This window comes from Melanotaenia boesemani, chromosome 6, assembly GCF_017639745.1.
Source record: "Melanotaenia boesemani isolate fMelBoe1 chromosome 6, fMelBoe1.pri, whole genome shotgun sequence".
Classification (NCBI taxonomy): domain Eukaryota; kingdom Metazoa; phylum Chordata; class Actinopteri; order Atheriniformes; family Melanotaeniidae; genus Melanotaenia; species Melanotaenia boesemani.
The window spans coordinates 35,401,182-35,417,174 of NC_055687.1; the positions used below are offsets into that span (position 1 = coordinate 35,401,182).

General features: G+C 40.6%; 1 protein-coding gene across 4 annotated transcripts in view; it reads right to left on the reverse strand.

The window, feature by feature from the left end:
- The window catches only part of grik2 (glutamate receptor, ionotropic, kainate 2), a 294,971-nt gene that overhangs the window by 178,124 nt on the left and 100,854 nt on the right, over nt 1-15,993 (reverse strand). For all 4 annotated transcript variants that reach the window (XM_041989097.1, XM_041989095.1, XM_041989096.1 and 1 more), the window contains 2 exons: nt 1,861-2,042; nt 256-309 (listed from right to left, as the gene is read on the reverse strand). In XM_041989097.1, coding sequence (XP_041845031.1) covers nt 256-309; nt 1,861-2,042 — 236 coding nt within the window. The remainder of the gene's footprint in view (nt 1-255; nt 310-1,860; nt 2,043-15,993) is intronic.

A 15,993-nucleotide genomic window follows, 5' to 3' on the forward strand; every position in this document is an offset into this window, starting at 1 on the left:
CAGTTTCATGCATCAGGAGTGGATGATAAACAGGTACCTCCCACACTGAAAAACAGACCTGCTCTTGACCAGTATGTGAAGCTGGGAATAAAAAAAATAAATAAATAACAAAGGGAAGAAAAAATAAATAAATAAATAAATAAAATATGGCGACATCTCATTTATGGGCATGCAACAAATCTTGAAGGAAATACTGTAGGACTGAATTAGAACTGATGTCACTGACTGTGAAGTACCGGCACTTTCTCTACTTACCAGTGTGGTGAAGATGTAGTGGTAATACTCTGTCATCATCCCCATGGCAAGAGCCTAAGAAAGAGCGTAACAGAAAGAGACAGAAAGGGGATATTTATACATGGATCTGGATGCAGATGCAATATTTTGTCATATTCTTCTTTCTCACACACACACATTTACCGGTTTCATTGTGTAACTGAAACTGGCTGGAACAGCATGTAATGCGAGTAGGCATATATTCTGCCACAGAACTGTACCCACAGGCTCAGAGATGAGAAGCAAACACCCACCAAAAAAACAAACAGCCAAAGAAAAAAACATGAGACAGAACTCTGGCTTATAATACATCTGGCATATAGTGAGAAACACAGCATGGAGGATTATGCATGATTCTGTTGATAAGGAACATCAGGATCATGGAAAGACAAATGAGCCCCCACCCCCACAGCAAAGTTGTGGGTGCTCACATAGAAAGTTTTTGATGATTTTGCTGATTTACAGTACATTACGCCTTCATCCAAAGCATCCTGAAGGTAAAGGAAACAGGAAAATGTTGCGTTCGGTCCTGACACTGAGGATGCTCCAGCTGTGATTTAACGTTTATGTCTGTGGAGCATTGGTAAAACCTTTTCTTTTCTTAGTCTTTGTTAAATTGTGAGTTTATCAACCATCCTGATTTGTGTAAACAGGCTCAATGACCCTCAAAATAAGTAGACCTGGCAACCCTGGTGCCGCCAGTATGAGCTGAGAAGCAGTGGGAAGCTAACTGCTCACCATTCCAAGTGAGAAGGTTTTTATTGCTCATTCTGAATAAGGCCTGACTTGTGTAAATGCTGTTTGCATGCCCCTTTTTTATTCAGTTACATCTTATGCCGGCTCAACTGCCATCATCATGTTCCAGGTTTTGGGTTGCATCATTTCATCACATATAAGGAAGCAACTTGTTGCCTGTTGTCCATTTATGGTTTACTTTGATAAAAACGTTCTTTTTTTAACAGAAAATCCGTGCTGAAGATCTTGTTCTGAGGAAACCAACGGGACCACATCATCTGCAAAAAGCAGAAATGAATCCCTGAGCTTCCTAAACCAAAATAAAACAAAAATCCCATAAACTAAAGGTATAAACTATATTTTTATTATGGAATTTATTGTTTTTTTCCTATTATTTCTCTCTTCTGGGACACCAGTACAGGGTTTTTTTGTTCTTGTTGTTTTTATTTATTTTTTATTAATTTTTGTTTTTGTGACAGTGTTTGAATCTTTGTTGTGGTGCTCCATCTTTGGTTCCTGAGGAGAATGGATGTCTCATTTTTTTCCAGCCATTACTTCAAAATGATGTCTCTTATGGATCCAGAAAGCTAGCTACATGTATATTTGTTAGCACAATGAACTGAAACAGTCTCTAACTAACAAGATTTTCGGTCATTCTGTAAACAGAATTTCTGGGAATTGGAAACTCTGTGTCGTGTTAAACTGTTACCATCAGCTGTTAGGTGGAGTGTGAACCACTGCAGCCAAGCATGACTCAGAAGAAGCTGCCTCCCACCACGTCCTACCTCTACCGATGCCTACCACGGTGTGGAAGTTAGAGCATCCGGCTGCAACCAGAAATGATCTACACACCTGCTTAAGGATCCCAGCAGCCATTTCATGGCCACAGTCAAAGATGATGTGAAACTCTTTTCCCCTTTTCATCTCCTTCAGAAGCGGCTTGGCGTCCTTGGTGTCAGCAGGCAGCTGCCGGATCTTTAAACGGATGTTGTACCGGGACGGTGCTTTGATGAGTTCTTGCAACCGAATTAGACCTGTGGAGAAAAAAAAAATCACATAAAAAATTCTTTTTCTTTTTTCTAAAGAGCCATTACCATAAAAAAAAGGTCCACTTGCAAGTGGTGCAGGCCTATTTCCAACAAGAGCAATCCATTTCTGAAGAGGAACTTCCAAATAAGTGTATGCTACGTATATTTCCATGGTAATTAAGGGTAACATCTATTTCTGATTCACTTGGTGATGGTGGGGGTGTTTATAATTAGAGTGAGGGTAAAAACACTGCAGGAATATATTTCTGCTGTCAGTTCATTTCTAATGACATCCATTTGTCTCCAGCAACCTCCCTCTGCCCTCGCCTACCGTTTTCCCAGCATCCTTCTGTTTCCCTCTTTACCATCTCAACCAAAACACGAGAATTCAGCAGCAGAAAAACATCCCAGATGACACAAACGATTGGTCCCTCTCTGTCTCTACACTTATGTTGATAGAACACAGGCAGTGTCCGTTTTGTTAAGGAAATTGGGATTTGAAGTGAAGAATAAAAATATAAATTCTAGCCTAATTTCAACCAGAATTGTGCTGCATATTTCCAACAGAAACACATTATCAATTATTTGGCCGTGGATCAGGTGGACAAGCAGTCATGTACCAACCAGAACATCAGCGGGACTCGAGAAGACTCTGTCCAGCTATAGAACTACTCTGAATGGTTTGACTTCAGCTTCCAGTACTACAGTGAGGAACTCTGGAGTTATTCTGGACCATCTGTCCTTTGACTCAAGTATAAAACAGGTTTCTGGGACCTCCTTCTTCCATCTGCATAATATTTCCAGAACAAGGAGCATCCTGACTCAGAGTGATGTAGAAAAACTCGTCCATAGATTTCTTACTTCCAGACTGTAATTTTCTGATTATTGTTCTGTCCCAGAAATGTTCTGAAAAGCCTCCATCTGATCCAAGATGCAGAGGTTTCTGATGAGATTCATCATCAGAGACCATTTTTCTCTAGTTTTATCTTCTCTTCAGCATCTTCCTGTTAAATCCAGGATAGACTTTAAGATTCTCCTCCTCCTGCTCCTCCTCCGGTCTTGACCAGAACAAAACAACGGTGAGTAATGAAGAGAGACCACAGTGTGTTGTATGTGTCTGACATTATGGAGCCAAACATGTTACAATTAATTAATTACAAAAACATGAACGCGTTAAAACACACACCTTCCCTTCCACATCCATACTGTCATCCCATCCATCCCATTTTCCTAATTCTATCCAGCTCCCGCCAACATCTGAGGGAGCAGTCCAAGTGGACCAGAGGGCAGGCAATTCCAGACAGCCATATCAACAAACAACCATACGCGAGTTCCCTTTGCACAGCATGTGTTTGTAAAGCAGTTAAACAGGTGGTGACGCCCTCCAGGAAGACCACCCAAAGAGCCCCCCCAAGCGTTGTGTGTTTGTTTTTTTGTAGTGTCATTGTTTTTATGTAAAGATGATTAATTGTGATTAAAACTGAGGAGCAGGCCATTCCTAGTTGCAGGAGAAGCAGCCACTGAAGCCCCTCCACCCCACCCCGTGCAACGTGCACGCTCCCCAAAGCCCTATATGTGGCTATAAATGCTTGACAACATCGTTGCCAATCAAAAGAGATCCCTGCAGAAAAAGTTTGGGATCCACTGGGTTAAATCAGGGTAAACAGGTTGGTTACAAGATAGGAAAATGCGTTTACCTGGAAACTGAAAACAGAACCAGAAAAACTTCTAAAGAGATTAAAGGTGAACTTCAAGCTCAAGGAACATCAGTGTCAGATCGCACCATCCGTCGTTGTTTGAGCCAAAGTGGACTTAATGGGAGACGACCAAGGAGGACACCATTGTTGAAAACAAATCCTAAAAAATCCAAACTACATGTTGACGAGCCACAAAGCTTCTGGGAGAATGTCCTATGGACAGATGAGACAAAAATGGAACTTTTTGCCAAGACACATCAGCTCCATGTTTACAGACGGAAAATGAAGCATATGAAGAAAAGAACACCGTCCCTACTGTGGAACATGGAGGAGGCTCTGTTATGTTCTGGGCTGCTTTGCTGCATCTGGCACAGGGTGTCTTAAATCTGTGCAGGTACAATGAAATCTCAAGACTATCAAGGGATTCTAGAGAGAAATGTGCTGGCCAGTGTCAGAAAGCTTGGTCTCAGTCACAAGTCAGGGGTCTTACAACAGAACAATGACCCAAAACACAGCTAAAAACACCAAGAATGGCTAAGAGGAAAACATGGATTATTCTAAAGTGGCTTCTATGAGCCCTGACCTAAATCCTATTGAGCATCTATGGAAGGAGCTGAAACATGTCGTCTGGAAAAGTCTCCTTTCAAACCTGAGACAACTGGAGCAGTTTGCTTATGAAGAGTGGACCAAAATACCTGCTGAGAGGTGCAGAAGTCACATTGACAGTTACAGGAATCGTTTGATTACAGTGGTTGCCTCTAAAGGTTGTGCAACAAAATATTAAGTTAAGGGTACCATCATTTTTGTCCAGGCCTGTTTCATGAGTTTATTTTTTTTAATAATTCTGTTGAAGCATGGTTGAAAAGCAATGCCTGACTTTCATTGGTTAAATTTCATAGAATTTTTATTTATTATTACTTTAGTCAGATTCAATTTATTTCTGTGACCACTGAGTTTTTCTTTCATTAACCGAAGGGTAACAGTTTTGTCCACATCTGTATGTTTGAGAGACAGCAGTAAGAAGTTCTGTTACAGAATGTGATGAGAGTTAGATATGCAACTATCATCCCATCTCCTCTTTGTTTCCTGGCACACTTTGAGGTTTAGATGTAAAACCTAAGGGCTTTATTTAAAGAATTGGAAGCTTCTTGCTTAGTTCATCAGTTGACCGTTCTCGGCTCATGTTTAGGCCAAAACAAAGCATCCCAGTGAAATACACTACATGCAAAATACTACCTACATCCAATTACAGGTCAGCGTTGACGTCTTTGAGTTGTGGCCATAAAGCAGTTTTTATACATGATCACAGGAAATGACACAAACATTCTTTCATTTCAAAGATTTGAAGAAATGAACATATTATTTCCAGCAGATTAGAAAACATTAGTTTTAGTCTGGAGAGCTTAGACCACAGAGACTCTGGTCTATGAATAAAGAAGTCAGAGCTGTAGAGCTTGTAATAGTGGGACTTAGAAGTCTTGTGTATAAACCATTTAGAAAATACAGATAACTGGATGAAGCATCAGTCTATGGGTGTCATGAAAGAACTTCACCAATCAATGAACCAAGCAGAATCACAGGGACTACAGGCTTCTCTTTTCAGACAGGTCTTTTTATCTTGTTTGCCATTAATTACGTCCCATTTTGTTCTCAATAAATACTGCATCCCTCAGTTTTTCTTTCCTCTCGTACAGCAGAATGCATGGTTATTCTCCTGGTCTATCACACGGTGTCTGGACCAGATGCTATCATAAAACAGCCCAGTGTTGGTTATTACATCTGCAAACAGACACATCAGGCTAAACTGGTGCACAAGTCTCTTGTGTGTCTGCCCACAGCCCAGTCTACCCAGCTGTTTGGCTTGTGGCATTATTTGTTTACTTCCTGCTTCCAGATGAGAGCGCCGCACTGTGAGAAACGAGCCTGCTGTCTGCACCATCCTCCACAACCCTCTCTGATTTTCATGAAATCTAACCCTGTTGCACTGATGATCCCTCCAGAGGGCTGACCTGTTAGTCACTGGCACTGGTCCAGTTAATCATTACATGACAGAATCACTTATCAGTTGTGGTTCCATTGGCCACTTCAACATGACTTTCACAACCAAGCAAAGGTTTTTTAAAAAAAAAATTTTTAACGTCCTTATTTCAGGTAACGTGACCCTACTCTCATGACGCACCAAGGCTCGGCAAGATCTTGGTATATACACACACAACTTTCCTGTGTTGTCTCCATCCAAAATCAGCTTCTCTTGCTGAGATATTGTCAAGTTCAGATGTTTTCATTCACCAGTCTTTTTCAGCGTATTACCGCTCACATCAGCGACTAACGCTAAGACCGCGGCACTCATATTAGCAGCTAATGCTAACGGATCCGTCACGTTCAACAATAGGATGTGATGTCACCACGCACATAGTTTAAAATAAATCCGATATCCGTCATTTAAACTCACATTTTCTCTAGAACAGGTTCACACTTCGTCCTGTTATCAAACAGCAAACAGTCTGATGCTATTTATCTGGTTTACATGATGACATGTCATAGCTGCTCTCTGTGTCCAGGACAGTAAGCACACACACACACACACCCACAGACACACACACACACACATGCGCGCACACACAGGTTTCTGTCAGAGGACAGAGCAAGGCCAGCTCTAGGAATGCATACATGAGGGGGCAAGCAGAAATGTGAAGGAGGGATCACACATCATGCTTCAGCCCATTTTTGTTGTTGTTGTTGTTTATAAGTGTTTTCTCAATGGGACTGTTAGCGGAGTCCAACTCCCAAGAAATGGATTGCACTTTGTCAGGTCTCTAACCTAAGACATGTCCAACTTGGGTGTCCCACCTGAAACCAAAGCGTCACTGAGGCACGCAAACCCTCCTGACCACAATAAGGGGCAATCCCTCAGGGGGCAAACAGAAAATATAAATAATAAATAAATAAAAAAAGGAAAAAAAAATCAAATGTCCTTCATCAAGGTTTTAACAACCAACATCATAACAAGTGTCTTATTGGACAGCCATTACACATTTGAACCTAATAACAATAAACTAGGCTACCACAAACAAAGTCAGAAACAACAAACATAGAGCAGAACATTAAACCCCTGACCTTGTTATTATTCTAAGATCCGTAATACACGCTGTCATCTACAGTTTGAGTTCGGAGAACATGGATGCATGCAGGAGCACACATGAAGCTGTATAAGAGCTGCTGAAACCAGCGGGAGTGGGAGAAAAAGTCAAACTTAGGCTATGTCCACACGGCACCGAAGCTGGTTCAGGTGTGTGAAAACGGTGTAAAAACTGTGGAAAAGGGTTCGGCATCCACACCGAACCGCTGTAGTACACACTATAAGGCTGTGGGGGGCACTACAATGATTAAAGAGTAACACTCCAGACCTAGAACAAGACGTAGCGCATGTACAGATATTGACATACCTGCCTGCTCCCGCTGTTGATGGTACAGTTCCCTCATTTTGATGCTAAAGCTGTACACAAACCAGGACTGTCTGGAGCACCACGACACAGCTGGTCACGGACGTCATTGCTGTTGTTGTGTTTGGAGTGTTCATCACACTGACGTCATATCCTCTAGTGGTGCGGCTACGCTGACCTTACAGTACCACAGACGGTGGAAGTTTAAAACCGATCCACCTTGGTTCCTGGTTTCAGACATGATTGGTTTCATGGAGGCTAATCCCTGGTTTCGTGGGGATGAACGGGTGGTTTGCTAAAACACTTTTGCAGTTTCACTGCAATACCGCGTTGTGGGGACGGCACCTTACTTTGATTATCCTCAAACCAGCATGCAGAACTAGAGGCTGGGCGGAGCTTTCTGTCAGGATCTGGCACACACAGGTGATTTTCCCTCAGTCTGTTTTGCACCGAGTGGGCCCTCACATCTAGTACTTGTGTGTGTTTGATCAACGCTCCCACTGACAGGCTCACACACTTAGAACAGCAACAATCCCCCGTTGAAAGAACAAATAGATGCAGGGGGGTCCTGCAATGCAAACAATCGATGCTGTACAGCCAGCACACAGCTCGGTGCAGAGTGCACGCGTCGGAAAACTTTGAGTTTCCGAAGCGCAATTTTTTTATGTCTTTCCATCGCAGCATTTCTAGCTGTGAATCTGGGGAAACACTGTATTGTTATGGTACTTCAGAAATAGTGTTAATTTTATCAGCCATTTTAAAATTTAGTTTCAATTGCGCTTATTAGTTTTTATCACGTTAGTCAACCTCCTTCTGTTTTTCTTTAGTCAAGTTTTAGTCGACTATAAGTCGAGCATTTTAGTCTTTATTTTAGTCCAAGAAAACATCATTTTATTTGTCTAGTTTTAGTAACAAAAACTGTCAACATTTTAGTCTAGTTTTAGTCAGGACAATTGTTTTTGTCAACAGATAATATTGAACATTGTAAGTAGTAGATTACATTGTTAGTAGTTAGTAGAACATTGTGAAATGAAGTTTAACATTGTTAAACTACATTTAACAATCCATTTAAAACTCATACTTAAAACATAACTATCTTATTTTATGCAGAAATAATTGCAGGCATTTTTATGTTTACATGCATTTATTCATATTCATATTGATGCCAACTCAAATCAAATGTCCTTGTGATGGCAACCTGAAGACAAACAGAGCAGCATTTTATATCATGAAATAAATAAATTGGGATGAAACTCCTAGAGCTGTGGTTCCGAGATTTTTTTTACCTTGGAGCCCCATTTAGATATGACAAACTCTGGCGACCCCAGACATTCAAAACACAATTTTACTTACTTTTATACCACATTTAGGCTATTTCATGTATGAAAATGTAGGTTAAAGTTGTTTTGAATTAAGTGTGCCGCATTATTTTATTTTATCTAGATGAATTGTTTCAGTATGTTTTAGTTTTTAGTTTGTAGCCATGTGTAGCTGCCCAGATGTTAATTATAGTTTTTTGCAGCTCCTAGATTAACTCATACTTCTGTCTGCTTTAATTAAACTTGCAATCCAACTGAAACCATAGTTGCCCGACCAGTATAACATATAAGTTAGCATAAATTCAACTTCACACACAATCCTACCAACCAGTGGCCGCTATCACTACAAGCTACAAAGCTAGTAAGTTAGCCAGCGGTTTGCGGTCGGTTTAACGTTATTGTTTGAACATTACAGCCGGTGGTTTAATGCTACGTTATAAACAATCACCACCAAACTTTTTGTTAACTTACCACAATGTCTTTGTGGTGAACTGCGACGTGTCTCTTCAGGTTTGTTTTGTTTTTCCAGCTACTTTGTGCCCACATTCTTCCCTTTGACTAAAATCAAGCATAAGGTTTTTACTCCACTTCAGTGTAGCGAAAATGGGTCCATATATCACGTCTTCTCTTTCTCTTGGGTCCCATGAGAAGCATGGCCATTAATGTTGTACTTTTAACCTTTTGGTGCGAACCACTTTCCTGTCTTGTGTTTTGTTTACCTGCCCACTGCAGGTTTGAAATGGTGTTTGTGTGTGTGTGTGTGTGTGTGTGTGTGTGTGTGTGTGTGTGTGTGTGTGTGTGTGTGTGTGTTTGGTGTGTGTGTGTGTGTGTGTGTGTGTGTGTGTGTGTGTGTGTGTGTGTGTGTGTGTGTGTGTGTGTGTGTGTGTGTGTGTGGCGGAAGAGCCGAGGAGGCAGAGGAGAGAGGATTTGACAAAGTCATATCATATAATATTATAATTTTCGTCTCGTCTTTATTAGTCCACGAAAATGTATTCTGATTTAGTCCCAGTTATTGTTTATTAATGGGGGTTTTAGTCTCGTCTAGTCTAGTTTTCGTCCGGTAAAAAATGTGCGTTCACGAAAATATTTTCATTTAGTTTTCGTTAACGAAATTAACACTATTCAGAAATGAATGTAGATGTAGATTATTACAGTAATCTGATTACTCCCAGATAATATATCTATATATATATATATATATATAGATAGATATTGTGTAGTGGACTCTTAATTACATAATTCACCTTGCGATAATATAGACTGGTGTTTCCTGTGGTCTGTCCCCACGGGCACCTCCATATTGTTTTCCAAAGAGTCTGTTCTTCTGTTTTGAATAAAACGACACGAGTTGTGTGGTTGAAGTGAGAAATTGGCTCATCGCTTTCTTTCTACAATTTCCACTACATATATATATATATATATATATATATATATATATATATATGTATAATAAAATAGGTGATGTTACATAATTAACTGTAAATAAATCGATATCGAATCGGATTTAATTTAAATCGAATCAAAATAGGCTGTTGTGAATCGAATCAGATGATGATACCCAGCCCTATATAAACACGTCTATTTACATGTGAACAAGGAAGCCTGAATTATTGTGGAGGATGTGTTGCAGCCATGTCTGCTCTGAGGGAGATTGAAGAATTGCTTTTATCTGATCACTGGAAGGTAAATTGACACACATTCTACTATTTTCAGCCAACTGCTTGCTCCCTGACACTCTATTTATGCTATCCATTTCTGCTGCACAAACAGCTCTGACTAACTCTGAGAGACTACTGACACAGATGAATCTGATGGAAAATAATAAATAAGTAAACAAATAAGTGAGCACACAAAATGGAGGAATGAGAAACACATAGCACAAGTGCTTCATTGGACCTGGCTACGCCTGTAGGGACATTTAAAAGTCAACCATCTAATGAGTATTTCCACTAATTACTATAATTTTAATGATCTAGAACAAAGGATTGGAACCAGCTCATCCTTAAATCTTACGCAAAATCCAGTTGGAGACTTACTTTCAGTATATGACAGATGGAGAAAAACATGGGCAGATGGATCCTGCTGATCCATTTAGACCCTCCCATCATTTCACAAATTTGTGTAAAATTAGGAGTAAAATATAACAGTATGACGACGGTAATGACATTCTCAGAGAGAACTGGGGATTACACTTTAGACACTGGGACGTCTGTAATACCTGCACACTTGGTCATTACTGGGAAATTAGGCTGATTTTCCAAAAACTCATATGTAAGTAAAATTCTTGTTTCTATTAATGGCATCACCTTTCAACATGCAGCAATAGGAGGGCAAGCTGGTGTTGTAAAGAATGAGGATTCTGCAGAGAAATTTGTCCTAAACTATCAGGCTGCTGCTGGTGTAATGGTGGGGGGAGATTTTCTTGGTCCACTTTGGGCCCCTTAGTACCAACGTGGTCTGGTTTAACCAGCACAGCCTACCTGAGTATTGTTGCTGACCATGTCCATCCCTTTATGACCACAGTGGAGCATCTTCTGATGCTACTTCCAGCAGGATAATGCACCATGTCACAAAGCTCAGATCATCTCCACCTGCTTTCTAGAACATGACGATGAGTTCACTGTACTCCAACGGCCTCCACAGCCACCAGATCTCAGTCCAGTAGAGCAGCTTTGGGATGTGGTGGAACGGGAGATTCTCATCATGGATGTGCAGCAACTCTGTGATGCTGTCATGTCAATATGGAGCAAAACCTCTGAGGAAGGTTTCCACCACCTGCTTCCATCTATCACACTAAGAATGAGGGCAGTTCCGGAGGGGAAAGGGGGCCCAACCTGTACCAGAAGGCGGTCCTGACGAAATGGACAGTGGGTGTTTATTGTAAGATGGAAAACTTGTCACATACAGGACAGGGCTACAAAAGATTCAGGCTGTAGTGCAGCTTAATCAAGTGAAAGAGCTTAAAGTTAAAGAGTTTTTCTTTGAAACACACTTACAAAGCTGAGCAGGATAAAAACTCTTTCTATCACATACCACTGCAACAGAAGTCTCCGTGTTTCTGAAACTTCTGATTTGCTCATTTTTCACTGGGTTGCACTCTGTTTATTCTACACATAGACTTTCTGTCATTTTAGACGAGTAAAATGAATCAGTCTGAGCTTTGACTTCATCTCTGTTTTGGAGCCTTCATATGAGTTTTTAGAGTCAATAATCATGTATAGTAAAGATAAAATGAGGTGTGCAAACCTTGTGTAGCAACATCACTGAATGAAAAGTTTGCACAGAGATGCTTTTTTCCCATTGATGACACAAATAATTCTGTGTGAGTGAGTGGTGATTGGAAAGCTTCCCACTGCACACACCAGCTGTATTTTAGATGTACGATGGTTTTATTGAAAGAAGAACTTCGCCTGGTGTTTGTTACATATACATTTTATTAGGGAGTGTGTATGAGAGGGTAAGAAGTGTGTGTTCTTGCTCTGTTGGAGTTTGAGACCAGTCTCATGTGAGCAGTTGATGTTGTGTGAGCTGTTTGTGGAGAAAAATAGCCTCTGCTGCTGGAGCCGCAATCTCCGTTTTACGGTTAGTTAGTTATCATTGATAAAAGCAGCCTGACACATCTGTCTGCTGCTTGCACATCGTAAACACACTGAAACACCTCTGTGGCTCTTCTGCACTATGCAGATGTGTCTCCTTCCTTCCTGCATGGCTGAATCCTCCTTCATACCTTTCCAAAATCTGCAGGCTCTGCCGGTGGGGCATCCACTTGGAGTAGGAGTAAAGAGGGACGTCAGCACTGATCAGTATTGACGGGGTTTAATGTGCAGCGACTACTCCAGGATCCATATTTAACTCTGCATGAATATTTCATCCCCTGTAAGCGTTTATTATGGAGCCGTCTGGGAGTCTCCTGAGCGTAAAACAGATCGGCCCGCCTGTGATAAATATCCTTGCGAGGGAACGGCCCTTCAAGCGTTCCCTTTCTGACTCTCCTTCTAATGCATTACCGCCGACAAGGAAGAAGTGTTCCTTTTACTGGGCTGCTCAGTCATCATTGGTCATGTAGACATTAAAGTGATTCCCCCAGACGGCTGACTGGCGGCGGTGCATGAGGGAAGTAATGGCTGATGAGTCACTGAGCTGCAGACTCCAGGGGTCACTCTTAATGTGACCCTCACCACTTCGGCGGGCTTATTCATGTCCAGATGAATGCGTGGGACATGTTGGAGGAAAATCAAAGCAGGCTCATGTCAAAGGTTGAAATTTTTGCTGAGGAATGTGGAGAACATGCAGAACGTGCATGTAACTCCTCTATCACTGAGAATAAATGTCTTCGTTATCAGTTACACTATCTTTCACTCAGCTCTTAATCATTTAGGCTGAGATCCATTCCCCAAAACACTACCCAGTTTTTCTATGATTAGCTCAACACTTCACATCATTTATATCTTCCAACTGGTTTAGATGCCCAGAAAATTTTCTGTCACTAAATAAGTTGATGTAAAATAAGTGGAGTGCATTGATCTTATAATTGTTAAGCACTTTGTTCAACTTCGGTTGTATGGGGGTGCTTCCCCCTTTAATGAAGAGCATCATTGTTTGATTAGAGAGGAAGATTTCTGGTTTACACACTCAAATATCACGTTTCTCTTTCTTAAAACTCTGCTCTCGCTCTCCAAAAGCCCCTTGTTCTCAAATATATTGTCTTCCTTTAAAAACTCTGCTCCTCTTCTCAAGTTTAGAGTTTCAGGTTCAAATCTGCAAATACCCCCATAGGGTTGTTTTTTAAAAATGCTATACAACTAAATTTGATTTGATAAATTCAGGATCAAATGGAGCTCCATAAGAAACCAGCCAAAGCTGAGATGTTTCTGTTGTTACAGCTGAACATCTTTCATGTCAGTGACACCAAAAAATGATGCTGTTTGTATTTTGTGGGATTTATCACAGATGTTGATATTTGACTTATAATGGGAGAAAAAATGATTCACACAGCTTTTTAACATTCGTTTAACTGTTTATGTGAAAATCAAATGTAAACATTTTCTTTGAGTTGAATTTCTCTTCAGCAGGATTAGGAAAATACACTCGATCCATTTATTAAATTCATTAAAACTTTGTTCATATAAAGATGTGACCACATTCTTTAAAAACTGAATTAACGTACTCACGATTTAGACTTCATGTAATTTTGCAATACAATAAAAAATAATAAAATCAGTGGTTCTGTGGAGTCATAATTCAAAGAGGATTTTTTCCACTCGATTATCAGACGAAGCTCCGCACGAGCGGCTGGAAAAACCCGCCATGTGACGGCAGGTTGGTTTACGCCTGTGTTTCAGAGGTTACAAGCAAATTATTTGTTTGTAAATGTTATTTATTTAAACCTGAAATCATTGCAGTGTATTTATATTAAAATTTTAATATTTAGCCTGTCTGAAACCGTGAAAAGTTTATACAGATACTCGTCATAAAATTAGATTAACATGGAAAAGTTGATTCATTTCAGTAATTCCATTCAAAAACTTGTGTAATGTAGAAGTTCATTCCTCACAGACTGGCATATTTCTAATTTTATTTCTTTTAATTTTGATGATTATAACTGAAAACTAATGAAAACCCCAAATTCAACATCCCTGTGGATCAGATGTTTTATCTTCTCCACAGCTGATTTATGTGGACTCGGAGCGTACGGACCACAGAAAGCAGCTTTATCTCAGTGTTTTATTAGCAGCATAGCAGCTTATTCTACCTTATGACCCAATCAAAGTTTGTAGCAGCAGCAGTGGGAGCATGGACAGCTCTGTTCCAGGTAGGTGCATGGATGTTACGTCTTCACTGGGAGAGCTATAACACATGCTGCTGCCATCTCAGTTTTCCTATTATGAAGTCAAGCCGTTAGAAAAGTCCCATTATGGTTATTGATTTGCTTGTTTTCTCCCTGCTTGGTGAGAAATCAGCCAAAGAGAGCGTTGGTTTCTGAACCCTTTTATATCCCATCCTTGAAAAGCAGCCATGGTTGACAACAGCAGCTGGGTAACGCCTCAGAAATGTTTTACTGTACTGGCTTTAACTACATTAGGAGACTCAGTCTCAACAAACTCCCACCAAAAGAAATCTAATCCAGTTGGAGGACAGAGTATGGTGAGATTTCTGTTTGCCCCCAGGGTCCACCATCAACATCATCTGCCCTCACGATCACATCACCCATGGAAATGGTGACACTGCAGCAGTAAAGATGTTGTCAGGTGGAGCCACCGCCTCATTTCCGGCCACCAAGACAGAAAATCAAGTCATTATTAACCCCACAGTGAACCGGCTATGTCCCCTTTACGACTTAATTAACAGAGGTGGCGGGATCAGCTACGATCAATTCCTCCCTAACGGTGTCTACGACCCCTCTCACCCACACCGTACACCACCCTCATGTTGCAGGTTTACTCTGCAGGTCTCTCTTTTAAGTATCATATCACCTGCAGGAGGACACAACCTTCATCAACCAATTTATTAACACAAACTAACAATGACTTCATCATCAGACCAGTTATGTTGGGAAACTCCAGCAGCAGTGAGGTGAAAATAAAAGAAACACGTCCTCTAAAAGAGCTTTAACTCCCTCCGGCCTCATAAACATATGAGCTCAATCATTCTTTCAGCAGATCTTCTGACTGCTGTAATTTTTTTTAGTTCTTTTGCATCTGTCTTTTCCTTTTATAATGCCCAGAATATATTATTTTATCAGAAATTAATCTACACAGACGAGCAGGTAATTTATTTGATTTCAGAATTATAATATATGATGTTAAACACCTTTATTGTCAGACACGTCTGAACATTAACAGTACACGGATCAGAACAATAAATATTTATTGAACATATTTCAGTGTGATGGTGAAATTTCAGCCTACAGTTTGGATATTCGCAGGTTTTAATCCACCTGGTTGTAAAATGGCTGCATGAACATTTAATGATCTGTAGTTTATAGATTCATGACGTAGGAACTTCCACCAAACACCAAACAGGTGGAACGAACCAGAGGTGGTGGTGAACCACCCAGGTGGGAACTGTTCTTGATGACAGGCTGACCTTGAAGCCCATGTGGATTCACTTTGTAAGAAGGCTGATCAGCGAATGTATTTTTATCAGAAGCTTCGTGTTTTAAAAGTGGATTGTACTTTCACAGGAACGTTTTATTGAGTCCTTATTAACTTTAAACTTGATCTGCTGGTTTGATCTTTACCATTTAAAACTAGAAACAAACTGTTGGGGGCTGTGCAGAAAGAATAACCTCACTGATCTGCACGAGGCAAGGTCAGTGAGGAAAGCCAGACTGGTCCGGTCAGATCCAGACCACCCACTACAAGACCAGTTCAGACCGCTTCCTTCCGGACGTAGATTCCTACTGCCGAGCTGTAGGATCAACAGACTAAAAGATTCATTTATTCCTGCAGCAATCAGGTTTTTAAATGATTTGTTGTGATGTGTCTGTTGTTATACA